The sequence below is a fragment of the Brienomyrus brachyistius genome, chromosome 20 (assembly GCF_023856365.1).
Source record: "Brienomyrus brachyistius isolate T26 chromosome 20, BBRACH_0.4, whole genome shotgun sequence".
NCBI lineage: Eukaryota > Metazoa > Chordata > Actinopteri > Osteoglossiformes > Mormyridae > Brienomyrus > Brienomyrus brachyistius.
The window spans coordinates 18,128,101-18,142,724 of record NC_064552.1 but is presented as its reverse complement, the minus strand read 5'-3'; the positions used below and the strand labels follow the sequence as shown (position 1 = coordinate 18,142,724).

The 14,624-nt window shown below is 40.8% G+C and overlaps 1 protein-coding gene across 4 annotated transcripts in view; it reads right to left on the bottom strand.

Moving 5' to 3' along the window:
• Positions 1 to 13,455, bottom strand: part of cd37 (CD37 molecule) — a 30,081-nt gene extending 16,626 nt beyond the window's left edge. Inside the window, exons 1-4 of one of the 4 annotated variants that reach the window (XM_048986788.1) lie at positions 13,203 to 13,455; positions 3,547 to 3,614; positions 2,445 to 2,508; positions 1,107 to 1,237 (exon numbers count right to left, since the gene is read on the bottom strand). In XM_048986788.1, coding sequence (XP_048842745.1) covers positions 1,107 to 1,237; positions 2,445 to 2,508; positions 3,547 to 3,612 — 261 coding nt within the window. In that variant the 5' untranslated portion in view covers positions 3,613 to 3,614; positions 13,203 to 13,455. Of the gene's footprint in view, positions 1 to 1,069; positions 1,084 to 1,106; positions 1,238 to 2,444; positions 2,509 to 3,546; positions 3,615 to 13,202 lie in introns of those variants that run through there. The other 3 variants (XM_048986789.1, XM_048986790.1, XM_048986791.1) reach the window with 3 other exon arrangements.
• Positions 13,456 to 14,624: the final 1,169 nt, after the last annotated feature.

Below are 14,624 nucleotides of genomic sequence, written 5' to 3'. Positions count from 1 at the left end.
TAGTGATTAATTTTCCACATCAGCCAGTTTAAATCGTCGTACATTTACGTCGATTTTTAACCGATTCATTATTACATGCCTAGTCGTCTGGTTACAACTGGCGAGGAAAACGCAGGACAGGGAAACTATGAGAGCTGAAACATGGCTTCTATCTCTCTCATTCTGTTGCACAGAACAAATAATCAACAAATAACTGAAAAAAGTTTTTCTATGAAATTAAACATTTCTTTCTTGGTTTCATCAGTCATCATCCATCAATCATTCTGATGGAAGATGAATGTATGACTGCTTGGACTTCCATTAAGCAGCACCCATAGATGGAAGATATCGAGATATCGAGTCAAAGATGTTTACATTTCAAATTGATGTTTACATCTTCGTATTAGTGTAAAACTCTGATATTATGTCTGTGAGCCATTTTAAAATGCCACGAGAGTCACCACAGTATTTACAGCAGACATCCATTATATCCATGCAGGGGCGCCGCTAGCAATTTTGGGCCCTATGACAAAATATGAGGTTGGGCCCCCCTACCACACCCATTCAGATCTCTGGGGGCCCCTAAAGGGCGTGGGCCCTTAGAATTGTCCCAACTTTCCCCCCCTTAGCGGCGCCCCTGTATCCATGTATTTGTTAAATCCACCGACAGTATACCATGATTGACTAATCAATACCTCAAAAGATTATTTAACTAATCAAGGTGATGTTTAATTGACTGGAGGTAATATATACTACATACATGCAGTATCTGAGCTTCCCCTTAGGAGAGGTTTCTACTTCCAGGCAACAGTAACTCTTTGGAGAACAGAAGATTTTTTTTCACCGTATTGCTCTTCATTTGCATATATTATATTTTTTTCTCAGCAAATATGCACTTCACAACAAATGTATATAACACAGATAAATAGCTTTAGACATTTTCTTTGACTGCCTAAGATTTTAGCACAGCACTATATACAAGTATATGCCATGGTTTAAGTTACGGTCCCTTTGTGTATCACATGGTTTGAGACTACATACCTCAGGGTCACACTTCATTATATGTATCTACAATTTTCTCAGTGTCTACCATTCCCAGCATGCATTTGATCTCTTCCTGTACCTACCATTCCCAGCATGCATTTGACTTCTTTCAGTGCCCCCAGACATCCAAAAAATCCTAATAACATGCTGATGATGCCTCCAATTAGAAGTAGACAGGCAAAGGGGAAGATGGACATGAGAGTGGGTCCATAACCTGGGGAGAGGAGGAGTTAATGCAGAACCAGCAGAAAAGTCTCATATCCGACATATTTCAGTGCAATAGAAATATTTCCTACTTGCCATAAAATGCACTTAATCAAAATACACCAAGTAATAGGTAAGTATTGGCATCATGGCCAATGGGTCTTTAGACCAAAAATGTTTATAAAGATTTTATTATAAATGAATGTGATAGGAATTTAGAATTATAATTTCAGCACAGCACATTGAAAAGACCAAACTACTTATTCACTGATTGATTGGAGTGTGGATGATCGACGCTACAGTACCTACAAGCCCAAGGCCATTAATGAGGAAAGAAAGTATATATAAGATAGTATATGTTACACTTTATAATGGGAAAAACCATTATAAGCAGGACTGGACCAGCTTATCTATGTATTTCATTCCCAGATCAAGCTGATTGGCTTTGAACATAAAGCAACATGGGAAAACAGTAAAAAACAGATACTGTTCAATTTAGATTTTACCCTCACAAGCACAAGAAAGATTCTAACCTGGATTTTAACTTTTGTCCATGGTGCACTAATATAAGACTCAGAAAGCCTCAGAAAGGTGTAGCTGGAACCTCTGGGTCCCTGATAAACTGGCACCTTGGGCCCTCCCCATATGTATGATATAATTTTGTGTATTTGAGGGCCCCATAAATTTGCCCCTGGCCATCCTAGATCTTATTTAAATTTAACTGATTACATCTATAGTTTGGCTGCAAATGTGACGCCTGACCCGTCCGCTCCTCATGTGTACCACGCCCCCTGATTACCCACGTGTGCTTCCCCGATTTGTTTCCAGCCCCGTCTGATTATGTTGCCCTGCTTTAATGTATTTAAGTCCTGGTCTCCCCTGTTTCCGTGTCTGTCATTGATGTTACCAGTCCTAGTGAACGTTTGTACTCCGTGTCTTCCAATAAACCAATAAATAGTTCTGCCCCGATTTCTGCCTGCCTGCCTATTCCTGATCGCTCTCGCTGCCTGAGCGATCTCCCGTACGGCACGTCCGGCAATTCAGCGTGACAGCAAACATAAAGGCTGATATTTATATGATCAGTGACTTATTTACCCACAGAAATATAAAACGATGCCGTGTTAGTATACAGCGCCCATTTTATGACTATTTTACTAATCTGAATCTATTAAAATTTTCCTAAGGAATAAGTGAATAGTGAAATGCAAGACACTCACTGAGGAAGCTTGTTTTACCAAAAATAATCCAGAACCCAGCTGAGGCCAGAGGTATTCCTAGAAGCTGAGAGAAGAAATACAATAAGTTAAAACAGAATATCAATCACACTGTATTGTAGAACAACATGATACTAATAAAAATAAGCATAATCACTGCATGTGTATAAGTCCTGCATCACAATAGGACAACAGAGCTTCCCTTTCAAACCATAGTGATTTTAGTTACTACTTATAGTCAGTCAATTAGTTAATTAAGCACATTTGGAGTATTCACAGTCTTTGTCAGTTGGTACTAATAGATCCTAAGGGTGCTCATGGTGATTTGTAAAGCAAATTTGTTCTTAAATACTTAAGAAGAAAGTTTGGTAACACTTCCTGTAAATGCCATGTTTATAAAAATCTATGAACCCATTAATAAAGCATTATAAACATGGCTATAAATAATTATAAAAAAAAGGCATAACAAATTATCACCAAGTTTATACTGCATTATGAATGCTTTATGAAGCTCTTACCTATAATGCGCTATAGATACCTTCATAATGCTTTATAATGGTCGGTATAAGAATTCTTTGTACCACAAAGAATGTAGTACAAAGGATGCTTTGTATTACATTATGAAAGTTTATATAGTGCATTATAGGTGAGAGCTTCATTGGAGCTTATGAAGTATTATAATCAACACTACAATGCCTTATGACTGTCAATAGATGCTGTAATGCTTTATTAATTCTTATACCGACTACTATAATGTATTTTGAAGGTATATATAGTTCATTATAGACATCGACTAACTAATATACCGATTATTATAATGCATCATATATCTATAGTACATCATAGATCACTGCTTTAAGTAAAGTGTTACCACATCTTCTAATACTTATGAAAGCTATTCACAAAGACTGTAAAACATCAGGGGTACTTTCAAACTGCTAACTTTTTTGAAATATTTTAATTTCTAAATTAGATTTTGCATCATTCCTACAGTAAGACAAATGCATAGATACTATATCAATATCAGCTGACTTATTCTAGCAAATTTGCTAACGAAGCCTTAACCATCTGAATTGTGAGCCCTTAATGAGACAGAAGTACTTACGAAGAAGGTCAGATTAAACAGGAACAGGAGGTATTTTGTAAAACAGAAACAGCCCTCAGAAACCATATCTGAAAAAGAAAAAAAAAACGTACAGATAGCGGCAGACTTGTCTTTTTAAAACGTCATGGATACTTCTATGCTCATGTTGATATGAAGGCATGAGATACACAGATGAGTGATAAACATTTAGTATCACTTTGTTTCACTGTTTAACCTTCAAAACCTTCATGTTTAGTCTTTATTTCCAGGTGTGTTTTAGCCATAGGAGACTGAGATGACTGATTTCAGGTGCTGATGTGGCTCTGAAATCAAGAGACCGAGAGTCATCAGTCTTTGTAGTGTTCCAGGTGACTGCTGGAATATGCCTGAAATACCCAGTTGATCTTATCACTTACCACAGAGGCTAGGCAGGCCTACAGGCCAGCAGTGCACCCCCCACACACCCGCCCACCACACCATCCATAAGTATTATTCTGTCAACACATTCCAGTGGGGGGAAGATGGCGGCACAGGAGGTAGTGCTTTCGTTCGGCAACTGGAGGGTTGCAGGGTCGAGCCCTGGTTCCTCCTAACCCCATCAAAGTGTCCTTGAGCAAGACACTGAACCCCAAATTGCTCCCGGTGAGCAGGTTGGCGCCTTGCATGACAGCCTCTGTCACCGGTGTATGAATGTGATGTGTGAATGGGTGAATGTGAGGCATAAAATGTAAAGCACTTTGAGTACTCGTAGGAGTAGAAAAGCGCTATATAAATGCAGTCCATTTACCATTACCATTTAAGAGGGCATGGTACATAATTTTTCATGCAAAAATAACACAATGGAAGCAGGGTGTAGCCAAAGGGTCCAGTAAATTCTTGAATTCCCTCTTATGATCTAGTGCTCTCCTAGTGAGAGCAGATACTACATAGATCCTGCCTAGATGCTGGATTTCTCAGAACTCTTCCCAGCTCCAAGTTCAGTGAAATGTACGTGTGACCATACTGACTTGTTCCTCACTCCCCAACATTATACGACCCCTATCATGAGAGGTTATTAACCTGAAAAATGGATCTTTATCTGTTTATCTGTGTTCACTCCGGGATCTGCATGAGGCACAGATCCTGAACTAGGCAGATGAGCTGCAGTCAAGAAAGACTGCTGCTGTTACAGCTTACTCCAGGCCCCATGGACATTACCCAAACCTAGCCATTTATTTAACACCATAAAAACAGGATTTGGATACGTTTGTTATTGATGTACAGACGCTCCTCTACTTACGAACTTTCAACTTACGAACTTTCAACTTACGAACTTTCAACTTACGAACTTTCAGACATACGAACAAAGAGGACTGTAAGTCCAAATTGTGTTCATTGGGCTCCCGTTTCCTGTCCGCAGCATCAGTTTTTTTTTCTGCCCAATTCCAATTCCGGGTAGTACGACTTCTGGCCGCTAGTCCCGCCATAAGTGTGAATATGAATATGAAGTATGTGACAGTTTCTCATTACTCACCTAAAATACAACAAATACATTGTTTGTGTGTCTCCAAGGATTTATTAAGGTTAGACAGAAGAACATCTTGCTGTCAAACATGGTCTCTGCTTCACGTTGTCCCTTCATCTCTCTGGTGTTTACATCTTTCATACAATGGATATAAAAATGACACACGTCCCTGTCAAAATGCCAGGTTTTTGTGATGCAAAAAATGCAACCACGGTAAATCACTTAAAAACTTTTCCCACCTTTATTGTGACCTATAACCTGTAGAACTGAATTGAAAAACAAATCTGTTAGGGAGAAAAAATATAAAAAATAAAAAAATGTAGATAAGCTGGTTGCATAAGTGTACACCCCCTTAATACTTTGTTGAAGCACCTTTCGATTTAATTACAACATTCATTCTTTTTGGTTACACACCTGCCATCAAGAAAAGTGACTCTGATTAACCCCAAATAAAGTTCAGCTGTTCTACTATGATTTTCTTGACATTTACTCAGTTGCATCCTACAGCAAAAATCATGGTTTGCAGAGAGCTTACAAACCATCAAAGGGATCTCATTTTTTAAATGCATCTGTCAGGTGAAGGGTACAATTTTTTTCCGTGGCATTAGATATACCTTGGAGCTCAGTGAAGGCAGTCATCAAAAAGTGGAGAAAATATAGGACAACAGTGATGTTACCGAGAACTGGACTTCCCTCCAAAATTGATGAAAAGACAAGAAGAAAAATGGTCGAGGCCTACAGCAACACTGGAGGAGTTGTGTACTACATGTGACAATGCAATGCAATGCAATTTTATTTATATAGCGCATTATCACAACATTACATTGTCTCAATGCGCTTTACATTTCTGCCACGTAAAGACCCCCCAGTGAGTAAGCCAAAGGCAACGGTGGCAAGGAAAAACTCCCTAAGAGGAAGAAACCTTGGGAGGAACCAGACCCAAAGGGGGGGCCCATCCTCCAGGGGCCAGCAGAAAAATCAAACAAAACAAGAATTATATAGTTTAAGCTAATATGCAGGGGAGGAAGGAGAGGCATCCGTGAGCCAAGGGCAGGCAGGCTGGAGGGTAGTTGCCGGAAGTGGAGGTAGTGGTCTTGCAAGCAGCAGAAGCATAAATTCCTCGATGTTATGGTTCTCCGGGCAGCACACCCCAGAAGGGGTGGGGGAGGAAGTAAGAAAATAGTGTGTTAGCCAGAGTTGAGGAAACTAGAGGCAGTGCAAGCAAAATGATTGAGTGCAATATTCATCTAGGCTCCGGCAGATCTGGCTATAGCAGCATGAGAAAGAGGGAGAGACAGGCGGGAACACAGGCATGGGGACTCCCTGAACATCAACACTCTAGTGAAAGGCTAGAGCGACAGCACTGACGCATCAGTTTATCCAAAGCCAAGGGCACCGATCCCCACCCAGCTCTTCACCTTATACTGTTAGTCTAACTGGGAGTGAGCAACCAGCTGGAACTAGAACTAGGTTTCCTATACGCTAAACTATACAAGTGCGTTTTTAATCTAGACTTGAATAGCGAGAGTGTGCCTGAATCCCGCACATCCCCCGGGAGACCATTCCACAGCTGCGGAGCTCTGTAAGAGAATGCTCTGCAGCCTGCCGTAGTCCTGTCTACTCTAGGAACTAACAGATATCCTGCTCCTTGTGATCGAAGCAGGCGAGAAGGGTTGTAAGGGACCAGAAGATCATTAAGATATTGTGGTGCAAGGCCATTCAGAGCTTTGTAGGTTAATAGCAGTATTTTGTAGTCAATCCTAGATTTCACTGGTAGCCAGTGCAGGGAGTGACAACAATCTATATCCCTGCCCCTGTAATGCTCCAGCCCATAATAATAACAGGCCTTGGTGGGTTTACCATATGGCAGGTTTCCCTGGACATGGCCTCTTTTTGGGGCCCCGTACAGACAATATTTAAAAAATTTGCAGTTTGTCCGGGTATAGTGCTGCAACCTGTATGACCCAAATTTGGTGCTTTTCTACCGCACCAGGAACCATACTTTTGGTACTTCAAGAAAATACCAAAATCCAGGTGATAGATCATTCCTCTGTATGCAACATCTCTGGCCACCAACACCTACTATATCTTCCTGTACAGTGAATGCACACCAAAGTATGATGTGAATTTCCTCTATTGAACCTGTCTTGCTGATATACCTCCCCCAACGATGAACTCAACTCATGCAAAGAATAATCCAAGTGTCACAGATACCTCACTCTGCTGTAAGCCACACTTAATGTGCCACTGCAATGCAGCATCCTGAATAGCTACCAAAACCTTATTACCCTCGATGAGATCCTCAGGTGTTTCTAAGTATATAATTGCTGGAAACCAACCCTGCAAATTACTGATTTGCAATATCACAGGCGACAGCATATACCCAAGAGAACTCTTCCACCAAAATGTCCACTCAGAAATAGTCATAGCCATCATGTAAACTACTTCACCTCCCAACTGGACTTCCAACATGTGCTAGAAATCAGTAATGAATAAACGATCTGGAATTCTGGTTCTATTTTTGACCTCAGTAAATCTCATCTCTTCAGGTCTCCCTCCATTAGCACACAAAGGTGCTAAGGGGAGAGGGATTATGTCCAGGACCTCAACTGACTTCATCCCCAATTAAGGCAGCTACAAAAAAAAATATGAAGGCCATTCATGAAGCATATATGGAAATGTTATTGGCACCCAATAGAAAATACCTGGCACGTGAACTAAGCAAACATGAAACAAACAAATGGGAAGCCATGAGAAACCAGCACGTGCTTTTTTAATTATAATTAAACTAAGTTGAATCTGATTTGTTTTGTCTCGGGAATTATTAGAATTAGGTATTATTAATATTTAGAATTTCCTCTGAAGAGAGAAGAGCGAGCCAGTACATTCTGTATGTGTTATCTTAATCTTATATTATGTAACTGAAGATTTGCTGATGGTGTGAACACTGTGGCTCATCTGATAACAAAAAAAATGACTCCAGACATTAAGATTCCTTATACACCAACAACAATAAGTAGTAAATAATTGATTAACATATCAATATAATATTAATATAATTATGCTGGGAAAGAAAGTGGATAGGCTTACAAGATATAAACATGCAAAATATCTAAAATACCCTTAAACAACTTTAAATGGTATTTAACCTGGGTGCCCGACAGATGCAAATCCGTGCTCACTGTAAATATTCAAAGCTATAAGTATGAATGTGAAGTAAAATATTCCATTGGCTCAGTGTATGAAAACACCATCAGTTTTTCTAAATATCTATCTAAATGCAACTGTATACAACAACAAAGTTTGATGTTTTTGGTGTCGTCATATGACATTAATGAACTGAAATGACTGAAAAGTCTTTTTAAACATATATTGCTATATGACACTTGCTAGTAATACAAACCGGATTCCAAAAAAGTTGGGACACTAAACAAATTGTGAATAAAAACTGAATGCAATGATGTGGAGATGGCAAATGTCAATATTTTATTTGTAATAGAATGTAGATGACAGATCAAAAGTTTAATCCGAGTAAATGTATCATTTCAAAGGAAAAATATGTTGATTCAAAATTTCACGGTGTCAACAAATCCCAAAAAAGTTGGGACAAGTAGCAATAAGAGGCCGGAAAAAGTAAATTTGAGCATAACGAGGAGCTGGAAGACCAATTAACACTAAATAGGTCAATTGGCAACATGATTGGGTATAAAAAAAGCTTCTCAGAGTGGCAGTGTCTCTCAGAAGCCAAGATGGGTAGAGGATCACCAGTTCCCACAATGTTGCGCAGAAAGATAGTGGAGCAATATCAGAAAGGTGTTACCCAGCGAAAAATTGCAAAGACTTTGCAGTTATCATCATCAACTGTGCATAACATCATCAGGGAAGACCCTGCATTTTTCAACAAGATAATGCCAGACCACATTCTGCATCAATCACAACATCATGGCTGCGTAGGAGAAGGATCCGGGTACTGAAATGGCCAGTCTGCAGTCCAGATCTTTCACCTATAGAGAACATTTGGCGCATCATAAAGAGGAAGGTACGACAAAAAAGGCCAAAGACGATTGAACAGTTAGAGGCCTGTATTAGACAAGAATGGGAGAGCATTCCTATTTCTAAACTTGAGAAACTGGTCTCCTCGGTCCCCAGACGTCTGTTGAGTGTTGTGAGAAGAAGGGAAGATGCCACACAGTGGTGAAAATGGCCTTGTCCCAACTTTTTTGGGATTTGTTGACACCATGAAATTTTGAATCAACGTATTTTTCCCTTAAAATGATACATTTTCTCAGTTTAAACTTTTGTTCCGTGATTTATGTTCTATTCTGAATAAAATATTAGAAGTTGGCACCTGCACATCATTGCATTCAGTTTTTATTCACGATTTGTATAGTGTCCCAACTTTTTTGGAATCCGGTTTGTACTTAAAGTGCATATAAAAGGTTTACCCTGAGATTGCAGGTTTTTGTGAAATCACAAATCAAGATAAATCATATCAGACATGTATATTTTTTCATATCAACTGTAAACAAAGCAGTTAGCGCTCTGAGGAAACAGATGTTTGGACTGGGTACACCGCCCTACTTAATCTGCAGTGAAGCAGTACTTACGAGAGCTTCCGCTGCTCAGCAGAAACTCGTAACGGTATCGCCATAAAAACGGAAATAAAACACTAAAATACATAAATAAGCAGGCAAACAAACAAACAAACAGTATGATGAGATCAAAGCCAGAAAGGCAGATCCGATTGGTGTGGTCCTGCTATATTTGAGAGTGAAACACACCAGTGCAGTTAGAGAACAGATCACTGGAAAACAGGAAACAAATGCAAATGAAATAGCAGGTGCAGCAACTATGCAAAGATAATACAGCTCTGGGAACTTTTTGTTTTTCAGCTATCCTGATGTAGCTTCAGTTCTCTCTCTACATGGTGTCATAGCATATTATTATAGTACTTTTATACTATACTGGACAGCAACCATCTGAGGGTCTCATTCTCATGGTCATCATTACATACAATGCACTTTCACTTTATAACTTATAACTGCATATCGCACATTGGTAAATCTGTTTCAAATCTGTATTATATTCAAAGTTCTATTTTAAAAAATATATATTTCTCCTTTTTATTTCTTTTTATATCCTTTGTAACAGTTGCATAGTCAAAAGAGTGGTTCAGGATACATTTCACTGCATGTTGTACCTGTATGCATGTGACAATTACAGAATCTTGAATCAGTACAGATCCCTACCCCCAGAGCCACCACTCTGATTAAATAAATAAAAAACACTGGTGCTGGACTCCACGGGAAGATGGTGGCGCAGGAGGTAATGCTATCATTAGGTAACTGGAGGATTACAGGTTCGAGCCCTGGTTCCTCCTGACCCCATCAAAGTGTCCTTGAGCAAGACACTGAACCCCAAATTGCTCCCGGTGAGCAGGTTGGCACCTTGCATGACAGCCTCTGTCACCGGTGTATGAATGGGTGAATTTGAGGCATAAAGTGTAAAGCGCTTTGAGTACTCGTAGGAGTAGAAAAGCGCTATATAAATGCAGTCCATTTACCATGTGGGCCCCACCCCCATGGTAAATTTTGCTGGGCCCATTTTGCCAGACCCCATATCTTTAACAAATAAAATTATTTTGGTCCTATACCTGCAGTATACCAGAACAACACAGTTAATGCATTTGCAGAATAATTGCATTTGCTGAAAGCAGCAGTAATAAACTGAGAGTCTCGAAATACATGAGTTCACAGGTAGGTAAAAAAAAAATAGAAAACATATATTGAAAATTGAGAACAGAACTGAGCATGTGAGATGATTACAGAATAAAATGCTTTTTAATCTGAAACTGTCGCAAACGTCTGACTTTATGCAACATTCACATTTGTAGTGTACGTGAAGTCAGAGTACCCCTGCCCCTACAGCACACTATATGTCAGGGGTAGGGAACCTGATCCAGGAAGAGCCGGTGTGGGTTTTTGGGATGGCCTCTCAATCAGCCAATAACAGTGGATTCCAAGGACTGGAGTTCAGAATCGCTGCTTTATTATTGGCTGATTGAGAGGCCATCCCAAAAACCCACACCCACACCGGCTCTCCATAGATCAGGTTCCCTACCCCTGCTTTATGTGCTCATACAGATAATTAGATGATATGTTAACACAGCTGCCTCTAATACTGAGATTTTACTGAAGGACCTGACTATCTGCATTAGGTGTGTTGAATTACGGCTGCACCTAAATTCCACAGATTGGTATATCACCAGGGGCGGCATGGTGGTGCAGTGGTTAGCACTGTTGCCTTACACCTCTGGGACTCGGTTTCGAATCTCCGCCTGGGTCACATGTGTGTGGAGTTTGCATGTTCTCCCCATGTCGTCATGGGGTTTCCTCCGGGTACTCCGGTTTCCCCCCACAATCTGAAAACATGCTGAGGCTAATTGGAGTTACTAAATTGCCCGTAGGTGTGCATGTGAGAGTGAATGGTGTGTGAGTGTGCCCTGCAATGGGCTGGACCCCCATCCTGGGTTGTTCCCAGCCTCGTGCCCATTGCTTCCGGGATAGGCTCCGGACCCCCCGTGACCCAGTAGGAAAAGCAGTTTGGAAAATGGATGGATGGATGGTATATCTCCAGGAGCAGGAAGGAGCATCCCTGCCCTAGAGCATCTATAATCTAAAAAGACATTTTATCTGTCTTGTGTTGTTGACAAAGAGGTTTGCCCAGGGTAAAACAACACAGTGCTTCTAAAGGACAAAACTGCAGTGGGACCCGCATAATCCTCAGGGCAGCCACTTGGGGGAATTGTTTGCCTAGCCCCCAGTAAACCCACACCTGCCCATGGGGGGGCTGCTCGGCCAAGTTTGCGGGGTAGTACTAATAAATAAATTCCTTAATAACTAACCTGCATATATACATTATGCAAAACAGTACCCCGGGTCATAATGACAGAAGAACAGATTGCTATATTTAACAAAACTGTACCAATGCTTTTCTACTTTGTTGAACCCCGTGGGGAAATTCTCTTTACGCCTCCCCCAACTTGCTCATTGTAGGCAATAGTAAACTGGCCGCGAAGGGCTATCACCTGTTGCAACTAATGCAACTACTTACAATTTTATCTAACGCAACACGTGTGAAAAGCACAGTTTTTAGCTTTAAAAGCACTTTTTTTAGCATTATATTTTCTGTTTTTCCATACACAACGCAGGCAACACAAACCACCGGATCCCGTGTCTGTTTCCTTGGCGATTTAACAAACGAAAAGATATTATTACAGGAGGGCTGTATTAAATATAGATGCGCAGGTGGATAATATCACGGTTCATTTGCTACAGAGACACTTTCTCAGACTACCCTAGAGTGCACAGTACGCGTTACATTTTTATTGAAATTATTACTACTCATTTAATAAACTTATTACTCAGTTACAGAGAGTACAATATTATTTTATTTGAGGCAGAGCTCTATAGAGCTAATGGAGATTTTAACGAAGCTGGTTAACTGTAATAAAATATTTCGTCAGTGAGTTACAAGTGCACAAGTATGTAATTTAACCAAAAAGGCTCTGCCTTCAGAATTATTTGTCTTTAACCAGCTATAAATGATATCGGAATTAACAGAAAGAAAATGTATAATGGACCTAACCACATAACATTATGGATGTAGGCTAATTTTGACACATTCGAAAATGACGCAGCGAGTTTCATACATTTATTGATTCGATAATTAAATGCAATACATTTAACATACAGGCAGTATAATTGCCTAAATTTTAGGAAATGGTAGGAAAATTACAAAAATGTATCAGTACAAGCGCCATCCGTGTTTATTGTACTTAAAAATAAGCATTTTGTACATTTAAAAGTAATTTAATTCCATTTAGTTCAAATTAAAGAAACGCCGACATAGTATAAATTGGCAAACCAACTGACGAATTAACATTAATTAATCAATACATCTCTAATTTAATGTCAACAGTGTTGTAGCTGTCACTTTATGTTGTTTTCACGTTTGTACTTTGGAGTCGCTCTTAAATTTGAGTAGCATATTATCAACTGGATAGCATATTATCAACAGTAATACCGCTCACATGGGCAATCAAAAACCAAAGCAGCCAAAACTTGAAACATATTTAACATACTTCAACAAAATATAATTGCCAGAAACTTACCTGCAGCTCCAGTGGAGGCGAACAATATAGAGAAATAGAGAAGTGAAATAAAAGCCTGCCGTTGTTATTAATGAACTAAGACGGCGGTTTCTGGGGTATTAAGTGCATATAAGCCCACGCAATGCGCCGCCGGGTAGAGGGGCATCTCTCACTGTTAAAACAACTCCAACTGCCATTCAGTAGAGGCAGAAGGGTGTAACAACATCGTGACAGGGGAGACCCTGGAATGGATACCACCAGAGTGGGGAAAAACAGGCGCTGCTACTCCTCTTGTTATTCAGTGTGCTTACTATGTGCTGCTACACTCCTTGTTATTCAATGCAGGCAGATATTGAATAACAACACCGGTACAGTTGGCCCTTCTGTGCACATAATAGGGGTCATGTGCGCAGCTTAATATTTTTTGGTTCCTTTGGCGAAGCAAAAGGATATGAGACACGGCAGGTACATAGATTACTGCATGATCACTGCGAGATATCAAATGAGAGGCTGTCGAAAATACCGCTGGCGTCCAAACCAGTGCCGTACAGGGGAGTTTTTAGCTATTGAAAAGATCCGGGGCTAGGTGGTTTATCCAGATTTATCCATGACAAAACAGGTACATAAGGGAGAACACTAGGTCACTATTTATGTATGCTTCAATGAAGTCACCTCATTTAATTGGTGATTCTACAGATGGTCCTCTGGAGCAAGTTAATCCTAAAGTTATACATACAATCGACACATTAGCTCCTATAAAGGTTAGATTGGTGCACAATAATGTTGAGACTGTGCTGGAGCTTGGAGCGAGGAAGCAGCAGTCAGAGCAAGGAAGTTGGGTGAACGAAGGATTTTAATTATAAAACACGGGACAGGACACACCAGAAAGAGGACGGATGTCCTGGCAAGCACCTGGTGGCCAGGCCTGCACCCATGGGGTCTGGTCAGACACAGCCTGAAGAAGGCACATGGGTCCCCCCTCCAATGGGCTCACCACCTGTAGGAGGGGCCAAAGGGCTCAGGTGCAGTGCGAGTTGGGCAACGGCCGAAGGCAGGGACCTTGGCGGTCCGATCCTCGGCTGCAGAAGCTAGCTCACTGGTGGACACCGGTGGTGAGAAATGCCATCAAGCTGAAGGAGTCCTATCAAGCATTTCTGGCCTTTGGGACTCCGGATGCAGCTGATAAGTACCGGCAGGCCAAGAGGAATGTGGCTTCGACGGTTGTTGATGCAAAAACTCGGGTATGGGAGGAGTTTGGCGAGACCATGGAGAACGACTTCCGGACGGCTTCAAGGAGATTGCCGCCGCGATAGGCACCGACCACCTTACGGCCGCAGCTCCGGTCAGCTGCCTCCACAATGGAGGCGCGGAACATGGCCCATTCGGACTCAATGTCCCCCGCCTCCCCTGGGATATGGGAGAAGTTGAAACTCTCCCTGACAG